The sequence below is a fragment of the Dermacentor albipictus genome, chromosome 10, assembly GCF_038994185.2.
Source record: "Dermacentor albipictus isolate Rhodes 1998 colony chromosome 10, USDA_Dalb.pri_finalv2, whole genome shotgun sequence".
Taxonomy (NCBI): Eukaryota; Metazoa; Arthropoda; class Arachnida; order Ixodida; family Ixodidae; genus Dermacentor; species Dermacentor albipictus.
In genome coordinates this window covers 76,885,506-76,902,445 of record NC_091830.1, presented here as the reverse complement: position 1 = coordinate 76,902,445, position 16,940 = coordinate 76,885,506, and the positions used below count along the sequence as shown (strand labels likewise).

The 16,940-nt window shown below is 46.4% G+C and overlaps 1 protein-coding gene across 3 annotated transcripts in view; it reads right to left on the bottom strand.

Moving 5' to 3' along the window:
• Positions 1-2,034: 2,034 nt before the first annotated feature.
• Positions 2,035-16,940, bottom strand: part of LOC135898646 (uncharacterized) — a 116,763-nt gene continuing 101,857 nt past the window's right edge. For 2 of the 3 annotated variants that reach the window (XM_065427747.2, XM_065427729.2), the window contains 2 exons: positions 13,345-13,455; positions 8,992-9,259 (listed from right to left, as the gene is read on the bottom strand). In XM_065427747.2, coding sequence (XP_065283819.1) covers positions 9,131-9,259; positions 13,345-13,455 — 240 coding nt within the window. In that variant the 3' untranslated portion in view covers positions 8,992-9,130. Of the gene's footprint in view, positions 2,161-8,991; positions 9,260-13,344; positions 13,456-16,940 lie in introns of those variants that run through there. The other variant, XM_065427738.2, reaches the window with a different exon arrangement.

Below are 16,940 nucleotides of genomic sequence, written 5' to 3'. Positions count from 1 at the left end.
TACCAGCACCCTTAACATTAGATTCCATTGTTTTGACCCCGCAAGAATTGAGCGCCTCCCTAGAAGAGATTGCCAACGGCTTAGAAAATCTATTTACGACCCGGCTTCCGGCTATTCATTCTACATTAGATCCTTCGCATGGCTTTGTTCCAATTTCTTTATCTGAACTAAATGAGACTGCACTATGCTTGCCGAATCCAGCCCCTGGCCCTGCCGGTGTCACAAATGCAATGTTAAAAATATTGTTACAGGAATCGCCTAACGTTCTTTTAGACCTGGTGAATTATTCAATATGCTTGGATGCCGTTACAATGGAAGCTCACCAAAGTAATATTGATGCGTAAGAAACAAGAAGGAAGGTATGTATTGGATAACATTACACCCATTGTACTTACATCAAACGTAGTAAAATTTATTGAGAGGCTTCTTCACCTTCGTATCATGAAATTTATTAATGATAATTCCATTCCTAGTCCCTGTCAGATTGGTTTCAGGGCCGGCTGCTCCATCTGGCATGCCCACGTCGACTTAGAAAGCCGAATACAACTAGCTCGACGTCATAAGCAATATGCTGCCTTAGTGACGCTCAATATCGCTAAAGCATACGACACTGTGGAGCACACTGTATTGATCAATCGGTTAATATCCTGTCGTGTTCCTGGGTATATAGTAGCGTGCCTTCAGTCATTCTTAGGTGAAAGAGAATTATATTGCTACGAAAGCGGCTTTTCTTCTTCTAAGCACAAACAAACGAGAGGCGTACCGCAAGGCTCAACCCTTTCCCCGTTGCTTTTTAATATTCGCTTGAGCACACTACCTTGTCATCAAGAAGTAAAGACATGTTTATGCAGACGATACACGGCGTTTTTTCGCATCTGCAAACGACATCCACAAGCTATACCAACGACTGCAAACTTACTTTTGTGCTCTGGAGAGGTGGTTAAATGTTAATCACTTTACACTCAATGCCAGCAAATGCGCTGTTCTCGTTTTTCCGATACGTGACATAGCGCACATTTCATTGTCTTACGACCTTCAAGACATACCACAGGTGCAATTTGTTAAATACCTCGGAATTATTTATAACGCCTCTCTCAACTGGCGCCCACACATAGATCATGTGACTCGAAAAGGTAACCGTGCAATTGGCATACTGCGTAGGCTGAGCAGTCGTCGAATAGTATTGAGAAGAGATACACTCCTAATGATATATCGTATGTACGTTCGCCCTGTATTAGAAACATGGATGGAACTTGTTCTTTTGCCTCGAGAATAGGCAGTACCGGTTTTTGTGCGGACGAGATATAGTTTGTGACGGGCGACTTACCGATATGCTTGTGAATACAACGTATTCTTGCACTACCGATTTGTTGGGCCAAAGATTTGCGGTTCAAACAAAGAACCCCACGAAATCCGATGGAAAGGAAAATGACAGGGGCAGCATTAGCAGGTAGTGTGAGTATCAAGAATACAAGTGTAGCACGGGTAGGATGATGGTGATGCAGTTACGAGCAAAAGGAAGGAGGAGAATGCGACAGCTTATCAGGTATTGCCTAGAATATATACTTTTTCAGCTAGAGTAACAATTGATCTGAACGGAAGTGAAATGTACAAGAGGACGACAGAGAATTTCTCGGAGCAATCAGGTTAGTTAACCAGCAGGTGTAGTATTCGGCTCGCTTGCCTAAGGGACGCTCGACTAGAAATATTTTGACATCGCCTACGACCTGCAGTTAACTTATGTCATCTTAGCAATGGTTGCTGTCGCTAGCAATGCGTCAAATAGTCGGCATTTCTTCGCGCACAGCAAATTTAACCATGGATTAAATTGTCAACTGCCACAGTTTGGTGACGATGCTTCAGCGCTCCCTTTTTATTGTCTGTGTTGACTTCATCTGCCTTAGTTGTCCGCGACAACACACCGCCAAACGCCTTGTACTCGCCAGAAAGTCGGTATTTTCCTCCATGTCTGCCGCGAACGAATGTTTGTGTAATTGAGAGTTCTTGTAAAGCCTACAGAACAGGAGCGGGGAATTTAATTCAATTCAATTTTATTTTCCCATCTTACATCATTACAGAGGGTTGCAGAAACAAACTACGCCAGGGCAGCTTGACGAGTCTACAAACCTAATGTTCAGTAGAGAGGTAGTACTCGAACCTCTGCAATTAAAAAAAAAAAACAAGTAGACCACGGAATCACTAAAGTATACACGAAACAGCAATATGTACACATAAGTAAACTTAAGCCATGTTATTGAAATACATAGTATGAAGCTCTTCGCACGAATAACAATTCATTGAAGAAAGGCAAAGAGGTCGGCCTGAGCTAGAATGCACTCTATCCAGAAAGAAAAGGAAAATATATATATATATATATATATATATATATATATATATATATATATAGTGTGTGTGTGTGTGTGTGTGTGTGTGTGTGTGTGTGTGTGTGTGTGTGTGTGTGTGTGTGTGTGTGTGTGTGTGTGTGTGCAAGCAAGGTAGGATCGATATTAGCGGTGATGTTTATTAAACAAACACGCCTACAACCGCTAACCGCCGTTTCGAGGTTAAATTCGGAGGTGCACCGACATGAGTCGGGTGAATGACGGCACCGATGATGCGTTGCGAACCCAATCTTATTTCGCTGGTTTCCAGGAGCTGGCCTATTCATTAAAAAACGGAAAGGCGGAATCATGAAAAAAGTCGCAGTTTCACCCGAAATGCGAAGCTAGTCGACAGCTATTCGAAGTAATTAAGGATAGCACATCTATCAGCCGTACAAACTTGTAAACATAGGCATAATAACTCAAGTCGCAAGCTAGGTGTCACTTGCGCGCAAGCAAGCACCAACACATCTTCCTCGACGACGGCGGAAACTCGCTGTCAAATCGCTGGAGTAAGGAAGTGTAGCAGCAGCAGCGAGCGAATTGACCTTCATGCTGCGTCTCGCATCAACGAGAACCGCGGAAACACAGCGTGCGGCGGATTGTGTCCGCGTACGCAGATGGCTTTCAAGATGCAGCAGCCCAGGCGGGCGCGCGCGGCTGCTCGGGCTGTCCGGAGTAAAACCCCTTAACACTTCGTAAAGTAGTGCCACGCTTTGAAGAATGCCGCCTCCTCCTCGCGCGCTCTGGCCGAGGCCGACGCCGCGTCGCTATTGGCCTAACGGCATCACGTGGGCCCTCGCGCCGTGCATCTGCGCCATTTTTGATCTAGAAGCGTCTACGGAGGGGCGAGGAGGGCATGCTGGCGCCGTTGCTACGCTCGAGCAGTGTAGGCAGCGCCACGGTCGAGGAGGGAGCGTGAAACAGAAGCGAAACGAGGAGGAGTGAACGCGGAGGAGGAGAGTGTCGCTACTTTACGAAGTTTAAGGGGTTTAGTCTGGAGTAGGACGGGCCCCCCTACCCTCCCCCCGGAGCCGCGCGCGTGATGGAAAACGATGCGCTTCCTCCTCGCTTCCCTCCCTTTCGTGAGCGAGATTGAGACGCGGTTATGGTGGCTAGAAGGGAGAGGTGACGCCAGCGCCCGCATATCCGCCGAGAAAACGCGATCCTCTTGTTCATGCACTGCCGCAAAGACCGCGGTGGCGCTGCGGTCAGCTTGGCGATGCAGTCACGCGGTTGCGAGCGTGTGCAGCTTCCCGCGGTGTCTGGCCGGTGCGACAGCGTTCCTGTTTCTTCGTGGCTGCGAGAGTGTTTTCTCGTTTATGGCAACATGTGTTTCGCTGCTGACATGGTAATGTGAGTGCCGGACTTCGCCGAACAGATGAATGCCAACGCAAGAAATGCGAGGCAGCGTCACTGCTTCGCCCCTGGCTTCACGTCCGGCTATGTGTCGTCGAGGCAGCAGGGTCAGCGTGTGTCTCTCTTTTCTGTGCCAAAGGACCCCGCACGCTTCGAAGCTTGGCGACGAGCCGTCCCCCGTGCCGACAAATCTTTGGACGCGAAGTAGGCGCTATGTGAGCGTCATTTTGACGAGCAGTTTATTGAGCGTTGTTTCACGCACGTGATAAACGGTGAAACTGTGCAGATTCTGCGAGAGCGGCCGGTGCTGAAACCCGACGCAGTTCCAACCGTATACCCCAATGTTCCCGCATATATCTCGAAGAAAGTGCCAAAGAAAAGGACATCAAGAACTTCAACCTGAGGTTTGCCTTCGAAGATCCGGCGCCAGGAATCAAGCGTGTCTGTTTGTGCAGAACCAACGGACTCGTGTAGTGCAGAAAGCGATCTTAACCAAGTGCCAGAAATTCCTGATGTTCGCAAGTGTAATCTTCCCAGCGCTTACTGGACTAGACACCTGATTGCTGGAGCCGGCAACGTCACGGTGTTTAGCGTGTGCGCTCTAGAAGGTGAGATAATATATTTTGAAAAGTATGTGCTGATGACATCAAATGAGAAGACAGTTCAGGCGACGGTTTTTGTGCAAGCCACAAAAGTCAACACTGTTCATATTAGTGACATGGAAATGGCAGAAGAGTTGCTTCGCAACGTGTACTCCTTGATCCCATGCAGAGGATTTGGTAAAACTGGCGAATTTGAAGCAAACGCCAAGCGCAAAGACAAGACCTGTGGTAGCAGATCTTTCAGCTCATCCTGCCGCGGAGTTGCTCAGACGCCAGAAAAAGCCTGTACATACTGTAAGCACCTCAGGAGACAGCTGCTTAATCAGGCATCCTACAGAAGAAGAACAGTAAAAACCGGGGTCCAGTCGCTTTCGTATAGGTTGAAGCTGCGAACAACACAAGCGAAAAGGCGCAGGCTAAGTTTCCTTCGAGCCAAATTACGCATTCAGCAGTTGAAGCAAAAGAATACGCAGCTTGATTCTGCGGTCTTTGAGGAAGCAGTCAAGGCCTTACACATGAAGCAGCAGCAGCAGGTCAAGGTATGCTTTGCAGCGTCGAAAAGAAAATGTACGAGAGGAATGAAGTACGAAAGTGAGTGAGCGCTGGAGTGCTTGATAATGTGCATGAAGAGCCCCAGACTCTACGAGCACATACGCAGAAACAAAATAATGACCTTGCCTTCTCGAACATCCTTACGCCGATATCTAAAGAATTACAGGAGTGGGTTCGGCCTTAATCAGAAGGTGTTTGGTGCCGTGGCAGAAAAAACTAAATCAATGGACTCATTCCAGCGCCATGGCGGACTTCTAATTGACGAGATCAAGCTATCCGAAAGCTTGAGCTTAGTACCCAATGGCACCATCGAAGGTTTTGTGGATCTTGGAAAGTTCACACCTGAAAGTGAGCGCTCCATGACATGCGATCATGGCCTTGTCGTTTTGTTTTTGCCTTTTAATGGAATGTGGCACCAGATTATTGGCGTTTTTGCATCCCACAGCAATGTGAAGTCGGACACTTCAGGCAAAATAATCCTCGAAGCTGTGGTCATGTGCGAAAATGCCGGCTTGCATGTAGATTTCATCACTACTGATGGAGCTGCGTGGAACAGGTGTATGTGGCACTCGTTTGGCATACATGGCCGAAAAGGAAACACGGTCTGTAGAAGGCAGCACCCCACTGACCCAGAACTCTTCCTGTTCTTCATGTCTGACCTTCCACACCTCGTGAAGTGTGTGAGGAATGTTTTTGTTCGAACAGGTTTGAAACTACCAGAAGGCCGTGCCAGTGTTGATCCTATTGATTGTGCCCGAAACCTTGATGAACAGCACGACACGACCCTCAGAGCCATGCCTCATATTAATAAATCAGTCGTGCGGCCGAATGGTTTCGAGAAAATGAGGGTTAATTACGCATTCAGGCTTTTCAGTGATGAAACACTGAGAGGTCTTTTCTTGTATAATGAACAGATTGAATAAAAGCATGGGAGCACGGCTGCAACAGTCAGCTTTGTAGAAAAAATGAGAAGGCTGATTGAGGCCATGACATCAAGGTGCAGCTTAGATGCACTCAGGCCTGGAGGGACGCACGAGAAGTGCATTGAAAGTTTTTTGGCTTACTTGGACGCATGGGAAGCAGCTGCTGGCCCTGAAGGCTTCCTTAGTCGCAGTACAGCAGAGGGATTTCGTGTAACCTTATCAAGTACCTTGCACCTGCTCCGCTATGTGACAACGATGTTGAACTTCCGCTACATGATGACTTCCCGTTTGTGTCAGGACCCTTTGGAGAGACTGTTTGGAGTCATCCGGCAAATGTCTGGGTGCAATGACCACCCAACTCCCTCCCAATTTCTGATATCTGTGAATGCTTTAAGCTTCCAGAATTCGGCTAAGTCACCAATGGGAAGCAATGTACCTTCAGGACTACTAAGGAGCCTGCTGGGAGCTGAAAACAGAAACTACAAGACCACTCAAAGGAGACTGGATGAGCTTCTGGATGTAGGCAACCTTGCCGAAGCACATGAAGTCCTAAGTGAATGCGGCCACGGCATCCAGCATGCTGCCATGGTGGTTCAAGCCAGCGATTCCAGACTTATTCATTACATGGCTGGCTACGCAGCAAGAAAGAGCATTACAAACACAAAATGTGCAGAGTGCAGCCAGCAGCTTCTACAAGGGGAGGACGAAGCAGCTCCAGCTGCAGCATGCCTCACTGCTGCTGTTGACCGAGGAGGCTTGCTCTACCCATCAGCCAAGCTCAATGCTCTCGTGACCTCTCTTGAGAACACTTTCCCCCACTGCTTTAGTGTAAGGCAAATCAACACTGACAGCATCATGGATTTGGTTTCGTTCCTGCAGTTGAGAAAGCTGACTCTTGTTGGCTGCCGTAATCACAGTGTGTCCCTCACAAACAAAATTATCAAATTTTATGTTCTTACTAGGCTCCACTTCTATGTCAAGGCGCAGAATTGCAAGCGAAACGCTAAACAGGAAAAAATGAAAATGCTGAAACTTAGGCGGGTGCTCTAAGTTGCATATTTCTTCAAGATCCTTGCCTCCCCATTTCTTAGTGGGTGTTCAATGTTTAAAGTTTTTCTTTCAAATTACACAGAAGCTTGTGTAAATGTGATATCTTGTATTTTGAATTACGCTGAATGTATGATGTGCAGTGCTTCACTATTACTACGATGTGCAATAAATTTTTGCTATGCTTTGTATTACCTGTTCTGAACTCCGTTCACATTTTTTAGGAGGAAGCTGACGCTTCATATTACTGAAACTTAAGGAGTGGAAGATACCGGCCAAAGAACAGCCAACTTTTTTTTCTCTCATTTAATACCCCTTTTAATTTCCTTTTTACATATTCCTTTATGTCCTGTGGCAATAAACGAGGTTATTTAAAAAATGCAATCGCATGGACCCGGAACATATTTCCATCCTAATTATTTTGGTCTGTGTCTCCTACTGTCGTCATTCACTATCTTGACCACATGGGACTCATTCGGACCCTTCAATTCTTGAAACTGCAAGGATTCGCGAATAACGTTTTAGATACGCCGATGTGTTACACAGCAGATGTACTGCAGAGGCAACCACTCGATTTTAATGGTTTTGTTTGAGGGGTTTCACGTGCCAAAGTGATTCGGGCTATGAGAGATGCCGTAGTGGAGGCATGAATGACTCTGGAAATTTCGACCACCTGGGGTTCTTTGACGTGTACTAACATTGCACAGCAAACGGGCGCCTTGTTTTTCGCTTCTATCGAAAAGCGGCCGCCGCGGCCGGGATGCCATCCCTCATCCTTGGGCACAACAATCGGGCGCCCTAACCACTGCACCACCACGGGTTAAAATTGCATTCTGTCAGCCGTAGTCACCTTCGACTAGCATTTAATGAGCTAGAACATTGCTTGCAACAACATCACTCAAAGGCCGACGCGTTGCGTGCACGGCAGGCCTGCGTTCTTGCGTATGCTCGAAGCCAGCGGCGCGTACGATGCATCGCATTACGGCCAACAGCGCCACCTACGCCCGGCTTGAAATGGAGGAGCGGTTTCCATGGCGTCACCTCTCCCTTCTAGCCACCATAACGCTAACCCTCGCACGCATTCACTCGCCCGTACAGCATCCGGCGCGCGTCGATGGTTTCATCGCCCTTGGACTTTATACATAACTTCATGGCGGTGTCAGAAATGCGCCTCCAGTGTCCATATAATTGCTATCGCAATGAAATGAATTTTCTGTATCGACTTGAATATTTTCTACATTAGAAAGTGCAACATGAATTGCGTAGATCGGCCAGAGAGTAACTTGTTTAAGGCCATTCTCGCATGCATGTAACGTTCGCCGCTGCACGTCCAACGAACTCGGGAGCTTCTAAATAATAATCGACTCTCTTAACCAGCTATCCCGTGCCCCATGACAAAGATAACAAGGAAACAACGGAACAGCACGTGATCAGGCGCAAAAAGTGTGCTCTGTTCGTTGAGTAAGGTAGGTGTGAAACTGCAGCACGCCGATTTCTTCAAAGGGACGCAAATATAAATGGATGCTACAAATTCCTGTATGAGCTGCCTCAAAGCCAGGCATTCTTTATGGATAACCGTAAATAATTGAGCAGAAGTCATCCGACGAGTGCATACGCTCAGGAACTGGTTGGCACCTCTGCGCGACGACCATGCATCTCCTGCAGCAGAATCATTCGGAACCCTTCTCACTTGCGTCGATCTCACTCACTCGATATTCGAAAAGTTGTTACCCTATAAATTTGAATAGAAACGAATATTCGACAATTCCGAATAGATCAATTCTTGAATCTACTGTGAATCTAATATAAAGGATTAGTCTGTTCGTATTCTAAGAATCTCAGCTTCCGACCTCCTTATATTTCACTTAAAGCACAAAAAAGATAGAAAAAAACAAATGAAGACCACACAGGACGAGCGCTTCCTGTCTAGTCTTCCTTTCTTGTGTCCTTGTTTTTTTTTTTTTTGCGCTTTACGTCAAATATGAATGCTTACGAACTCGTTCAAATTTCCTTTCTTGTATGGCCATACATTTGTAACCTTATATTTGGTGCAGCCGCTTATACAGCAATTGTGACCCGTGGGCTGCCCACCGAGAGCTAAGGTCATGCACAGGTAAAGGAGCGGGGCAAAATACGCAATGCAGGTTTATGTTCGAACGACCCTGCGATAACCTTCTTAGGGTTGCAGTATGCATACACAAAAGAATAAAAAAGCGTCAAGTACACGACGACGTAACGCGCGAGGCACTGGAAGTTCGCGCAGTTTTCACTGGACGAGGTCCGCGAAAGTATCATGCAGGTCGGACAGCTTGATGTTGTGGTGTCGGGTCACCGAGCCCGTGAGGCAGTAGATGGCGTGCACGAGGTGGACGCCGGCCACCACCACGGCCGTTATCTGCAAATATAGACAGTCAATGACGTCACGAACTGCTGTCATAATAAACACCGTCCGATAGACTTAGTTCTCGAGAGCGCAAAACCGTAATCTTGACAGCCGGTGAGAACTCCGTTTTTCTGTGTACCGTGTGTCCCTGCAACTTGTGTCGAAATTTAAAGATATGCAAGTGCCACGCTGCTTGACAAAATCAAGCTACTGTTTGTTTTTGCTTAGAGCAAATCCAACTATTTTTATATTGCGCGTAATTACATATGCAGCTATTATAATTAATCAACTTTTCAAATATTATAATCAGACTAATAGTGCCGATGAGGAAATTGCAGACCGTCTTGAAAGTTTTCCACTCAAGGTTTCTGTTGCACAACACGTGGTTCCTAAATGATTTTTTTCGAAACCTGGAAGAATGCCTTTTGCACAAACAAGATCCATGAAGACAAGGAACATGCACACCAATATACTCGCGGACAACTTTTCTTGGCTACGAAGCGAAAGCTATGGGGGCGGAGCTTCTACACATGACTGTATTCGTCCGCAATGTAGTCCGGGCGCGCTCGGCACCGGTTTTGGTTTCGCCAACAGCTCACAACCTCATTGGTTTAGTCAAGGCAGATATAATTAACTCGGCGTGAATCAATGTTTATTCGCATACCAAGTTTTGTACAGCCAGCATCGCAGCCTGAGTCGGAGCTTCGAAGCAGCCGTATGGCATCGATTAGGATTTAGACGCGCAAGTGATGCTGGCATCGGTGGAGCCGGCACAGCAGTCAGCTCGCTCCCTTGTTTGTACATGCCGATGGTTGCGATTTCCATACGGGTTCGCTTGGTTTCCGCGCAGACGCTGGACAAATTTTTTTGTGTGTGCCTCAACAGTCTTTTGTTGCTAAAGTTAGACACCAGCCTCCCAGGGGAGTTGAGTGGCGGGACAGCAAGCGACAAACACTCAATAGCAGACACGGGCGCCATTTTGCGTTTGATGAATGTGCAAAATGCGCGACACTCTCGGGAGCGCGAAAACTCGGAAGAGCAAACTAGAAATACAATAAAATCCCAATAGCTGCCTGGTGAATGTTACGTCACATTTCAAATTAGGTGCTGCAAAGAACAACAAAAATTGTTGTTTTCCATTCCTCACTGAGAAAACGAGAGCGAAACTGCAGGCCTACTTCCAGCAGCGGTGGGAGAGGCGCGCTTAGTTTCCGTAGCCTTCGCTTCATAGCCAAGAAAATAAGTCCGCGAGTACAGTCGGCGGCGTTACCCGAAGTGCCCAGGGTGTCCCGAGTGGACCGATCAAGTCACGGTGTTGTTTATGGGCAAAGGGAAATAAGAGGTACGCTGTGGGTTATGCGTAGGCAAAGTTCTAAGTGTATGGTTTTATTCCAGCTTTTGTAGTAAATTACTTATACAACATCTCCAGTGTTATTAGAGCGTTTTAAGAAACAGCCGAGAATTTAACTAGCCGTACTGGAAGAACTATTAAAGAGGCCCTGAGTCACTTTTGGAACATGCTAAGAAAAGATCGCCGATATGCACACGATGCTCCCGTAAACGCGCGAGCAATATTTTATCGCACTGCATACGGCAGGGAATTTACAATCTCGTGTCGAAAACAACAAAAAATCACTCGCTCTCGCTTCCCGCAATGTCGTCGTGCAGAGTCATCACAAGCAGCCGGACCCACCAAAAGCTACTGGCTGATTTCGTGGTCGCGAGATCGTTCTCAGTAATAAATTACATTATGGGGTTTAACGCGCCAATACCAGTTTTTGATCATGAGGCACGCCTTAGTGGAAGACTCCGGAAATTTCGACCACCTGGGGTTCTTTAACGTGCACCTAAATCTAAGTACACGGGTGTTTTCGCATTTCGCACCCATCGAAATGCGGCCGCCGCGGCCGGGATTCGATCCCGCGACCTCGTGCCCAGCAGCCCGACACCATAGCCACTGAGCAACCACGGCGGGTCTCAGTAATACATTATCGCTATTTTTGAGCTATACAAATGAAACACATATATGTAAGCGAGTGCAAAAAGACAAAACAGTCATTTGATTTTTAGACTGTCGGTCTAAGCGCGACAGTTGCGCGTAACTACGTCTACTACACGTGGCATCCGCGATAGCAGCGGCATGCTACGCAGCGTAGTCTACCACGGCCGCCACGGGGTGGCGCGACGAGCCCTTTTGCCGTAAAGCCCGTCTTCACCGCCCAGACACTCAACTTTTGGGCGAGGCTTTGCCCCCTTGGCTTCTCCCTTGTGTAACTTCCGGAGCGTTAACGAAGACGAGATTCGGGGAGAGAGAAAGCCGCGTATCTGTGCGACAACTTCACTTATTACTTGAAGTATTCTAAAAATTGTTGCAGCGCGAGGTTCGTGAGACGACATCCTTTATTAGTGACGTCATTCTCTGAATAGTTAGAAAAGTGTTTCAATGACCCTTTCAGAGCCGCCGAGAAGAAATTTGGCGAAAATGAAGGGAACAATATCGCTAATGTGTTCGTGAAGGTAAAAGTGTGTTGGAGCAGGTCCTTTTCTAAAGAAAATAAATCCTAAGCAAGTGCTCGAAACTACGTGGTTTAATTAAAGGTAATTGAAATACTAAACGCAACTGCACAAATGGGACAGGTTCGCTGGAAGGTGAGGTCCGATTCTGCAAAGTCACACAAATCTGATTTTTTTTTGCCTCTCCACAAACGATGTAACTTCAAAGAAAGATGACTGCCTTGTTACATTTCTTTTTGCGAAGAAAGGTCGATGATACGATATATGCACGATAAGGTACCGTCTTCGTGTGAAACTGCCAAGCTCGCGCTATGTCTTCTTTCACTTGCCGTTTAGGCTGACTGATAAGGTTCACCCATGTGGTTAACACCGCAGTTCAAATTCGTCTAGTTGCTGATGATTGTGTTTTTCTTAGAGAAGTTACCTGCACTAGTCACCAATCTGACCTTCACTATAACTTGGGCAATGTGTTAAAATGATGTGAGCAATGGGCAATGCTTCTTATTGCAACTAAGTCTGTCTATCTCCCCATAACTTGCAAAAAAGTCCCCTTTGACTACTCTTACAATTTGGCTGCAGCACCTTTGCTGAAAGTAGCCTGCTATAAACATTTAGGTCTAATATTAACCTGTGTCGTGAAATTTGCACATTAATTCCACCTGCTCTCCCGCTTCCAGAAACTATGCCTTCTACGCCACAAGCTCAAGAGTGCCCCATCTAGTGTTAAATTACTATTTCACTTTTCCTTAATTAGCCGAAAACTTGAGTACGCTTCCATAATTTGCGACCCTCACACAAATATTAACATTAAGAACCTAGAAAGAATTCAAAGAAAAACACTAAGATTTATTTACAGTAAATTTAATGCTACTGACTCCCCCACTGCATTACTAACCTCAAACGACATTACCTATTACAAATTCGAAGAACGAAAAGTGGAGTATAGTTTCTTTCAAACTTCACTAATCATTGATTCGCCTTAGACACCGCAGCATACGAATCTCTTTTGATAAGCAGACCCACTCGACACCACTATCCTCATTCTCTAACACCAATTTTCCCAAGGACTGACACTTAACGGTATTCTTTTTTTCTTCACAAACAATAGGTGTATGGAATAAACTAACTGAAGCGTTCCCTCAGCGCCTGTGACATACTGTATACCATTTGTGGAAATAATGTCGTTATACCGTGTATTAATTAGAGTTGTATTATAATCAAGTTGCTTAAATTACAATTACAAGCTAGTTTCACGCTGTTCTTCTGTGTAAAAATACTTGTATATTCTGCTAACCCTCCTTGGACTTTTCGTCTACAGTATTCCATAAATAAATAAAATAATAAATAAAAGGTATTAAACTATACTCGAACCAATGCAAAGCATCGACGCGCCACTAGCGGATATCAAGCTGCACGGTATAACGCACGCTCATTATCAGTAGGCTGCACGCCTCTGTCTGGCAGCCCTTCCGATAGAGTGCGCTGCAGAACACCGAAGCACAGCCTTCCTGCACTCTAGACAGGCGCGCTGAGATTTGTTCCTAAGCCGCATGGCGACTAAGATGCGCGCATGCAGTGCGTACCCCAGCGATGATTCCTCCGGCGCACTTCAGTATGCTCAGGTGCAGGCTGACGATGCTGCAGAAGCCGGGGCCGAAGAAGAAGAGCATGGCCATGAAGTGGAAGGAGACGTACTGCGCAGACGCAGAGCGCCACGTCACTTGTTGTGGCATCGACGGCGCCGTTTTGTCAGTACAGGGTTTAAACTCGTCCGTACGTATAACCATGGTCCATCGACACTTTCTTCGTGGTCACGAAACTCCCTCGCAAGTTTCATATAGGGACGGAAGGCGGCACCAGAGGCGCTGACGTAGGCAGAAGGGCATCAATCTTGCGCCAGCGCCGCGGTGCGTCCACGGCGGGCGCTACATGGAGCGCTGCCCTATAGTATTACGCGGGAGTTTCGTGACCAGAAAAAGTGTATCGCAGGACCCTGATATTACCCTTTATGGAATACCGGCTCGCCAGACAGGTTGTACAGCAGCAACAAGGCTCGTAATGACATCTCGTGACACTTTGTCGAACCACAACGCGTCAGAAGCGTCGTTGTGTTACATGAGCGTTCTCGTCGAAAGAACAAATTTCTCTCGCCTGTCACGTGAAGCAGTGACGACATAGCTATGAAAATATAATGAGCAGTGAAGCTTAGAGACTGTTTCGTGCGGTGTTTGTTAGAGTGAACATTCGCGGATGCGAGTGAGTAGTTACCTTTTGAGAAGCAAAAGTGTGAGTCGCGTTCTTTTTGTGAAAGTTGCGCCTCCCTGTGAAGTGAAAAAAAAACCGCCTTTCTTTTTTTCCCTCATCCTATACCTGTCTGGGCTTGGCCACTGTCCTGTACTAAAACAACTCTTTACTTAAGTATGGCTGAATTCGTTAGGCTTGACTGAAATATATTTTTGGGCTACCCCATTAAAGGCCTCCCGTTATCCTTAAAAAAACCAGGCTTAGCTTGGTTAAGCCAAGAATGCGTTGCATATTGCGCGAGTTGGGACCCAGCTTTTCCTCCGGCTGTCGTGACGTCACGTCACGTGGTTGCGCTAAAGGTCAATGGTGGCTGCCCGGCCGCGCCCAAGCGCTGAACTGAGTGATTGCAATATGCAACGCATAAAATGGCTCATACCCTCAATGGTGGCTGCCCGTCCGCGCCCAAGGGCTGAACTGAGTGATTGCAATATGCAACGCATAAAAACAAGACGACGTTAGCACCATTCAGTTAATTGGGAAGCTGAGCGCTAGATGACTAATGAAGATTATGTGGTCAATCAAAGTCATTACACGTAGAAGAAAACTTAGGGTCACCTCCGCAACCGGGAAAGCGGCGTGCCAGAACACGAAGAAGCCGTGCACGCCAGCTGTATCCTGTACACATGTGTTGAGTGGGTGTTAGCCAATCATGGCAGCGGTTGGAGCGATCGCGCTCTTCAGGATCAGTGTTCTCCACGGCTCTAGCATCGGCAGAGCGGCTGATAGGTACAATTCTACACGGTTAATCTATTGATCATAAGTTCGAATCCCCGTAGCACAATGATAATTTTGCTTTCTTCGTAATTTTATGCAAAGGATTTTCATATTCAGGTGACGACTGCGGCTCACACCAAAACGACCAGGGGAGTGAAGCCATAACAGCTATCGCTAAACAACGGGACTTCATGTTAGCAGTTACGCAGGTGCCAATGGCTTTACAGTAACAGTTTCGCATAATAGGCTTGGCCGCTGTCATAAAGGTGCGTTTTTCTGGTGATCTTCTGTGGCACAGGATGGCGCTACCAAAATGGATGTTCGTACATCTCCGGGCACTCCATAAACTCCAATACGCTTGCGGACAAGACGAAGCTATCTACTCGCAGTGCCGGGTGACTTAGCCGCCATAGCATTCCGCTTGAGGGCGTGACGTCGCGAGTTTTGGGTGCCAGACCTCGATCCCAGAGCGAGCTCATGCACACTGGCACCTCGCAGATTCCCAGGCCGTCCCACTCGTGGTTTATATGAATTCATAGTCAGCCTCCTCCATGAAGTATCTGGTATGTCTAAGTCAAGCCTCCAGAGGTTAAAAACCTGTCTCTAGTAATCAGCATTATCCAAAACCTTGCAGTCAAAGTGCCATTTATTCAGTCACCAGGCAAGGAGGGTAACGTACTCTGCCCAGCAGAACCAGGAGTCTGGGTTCCATCTGCTATCCTCATCTTTTTTGTGTCCTACACTACCCATATATTTTTCCAGTTTGCAATTTTTAAACAAACTGCGTTGAAAATCGGCGCCTGCGTCACTGAGCCTTGTTTTTGAGCCCTCCCGCTTCTGTGCTCTTTGCTGCTAGGTCAGAATGCTCATTTGTGTCTTTTAAGACTAAACCGAAGCGACATTGTTGCCAACAGTTCCGTGGCCATTAAGCGGCACTCGTGCAGTAATGGCGCGAGGCAGATACACGTGTCGTTTCCCATGAGTCCGCGTGCTTGTAATCAAAACAACAGGGCACAGTACAGTAAAAAAGAGTTAACGATTACATTGACACTTTTGTTCTACTCAGTTCGCCGATTGGAAAACCAACATTTGCCAAGTAAGCTCGGAGAACTGGGGCCACATCTATCATTATTACTAGATGTGGGCAAATATCAACTGTTTCAAATGCGCATCGAATGCGAATAGCAAGTATCGATGCGCACACTTACTATTTGCATTCGATGCGCATTTGAAACAGTTGATATTTGCCCACCTATAGTAATAATGACAGCTGTGGCCCTAGTTTTCAGAGCTTACTTGGCAAATGTTGGTTTTCCAATCGGCGAACTGAGTAGAACAAAAGTGTCAATGTAATTGTTTACTCTTTTTACTGCACTATGCTCTGTTGGTTTGAATCATATATCGAATAGCCTAACGCCAGACACGGATATTTAGAGCAGGAATACTTATTTTGGTAAAATTAGTTACCACGCCTGCGCTGACTATTGCAAAAATAGACAGCTATCAAGGACAAAAGATCAGTTCTAAACCAAGATCACTAGTTGTCATTCAAAAACTGCATGAATAGGCTTTCAACGTGCTTAGAGCCTAGTTGACAACAAGCTTTACAAGAATAAACGGCTGCTGCGTGACTAACTTTCCATAAACGCTAAGCCAATAGTTGCTGAAGAAAATAACAGAAACGGTTGAAGAACAAAAGAGATGCTTAAACACTCTTAAGCAAACAAATTTAAATGACCCGTTGCATGGTAACATAGCTCATTACGGTCTAAACTGTTAAACTGCTACATTACCAGAGTGCCAAAAGCACAAAGTGACTGACTGCAACCAGAATTTACAGGTTGTCATGCACACTCTTAGACAAAGGTACACCATTTGGGGTGTATATCTGCCACACAACAATAATCGTCATCTGCCTTGGTTGCGTTTTCTTCCTTGAAAACGCCGCGCCCGCTACTTTCCGAACGGGAATGCTATGCCATGCTGATAACGCGCATGCCGTTCGTTACTGGGAAGTACCGGGCTCGCAGCGTTAAACAAATGCGGACAAGTATTTTATTGGTTATGTACCGCCCACCTGGAGGAACACTACCTTCATTTTTATCTTTTTAGACAAATTTCTTGCTTGGATTAACGACAATAATTTCAAACTAATTTTAGG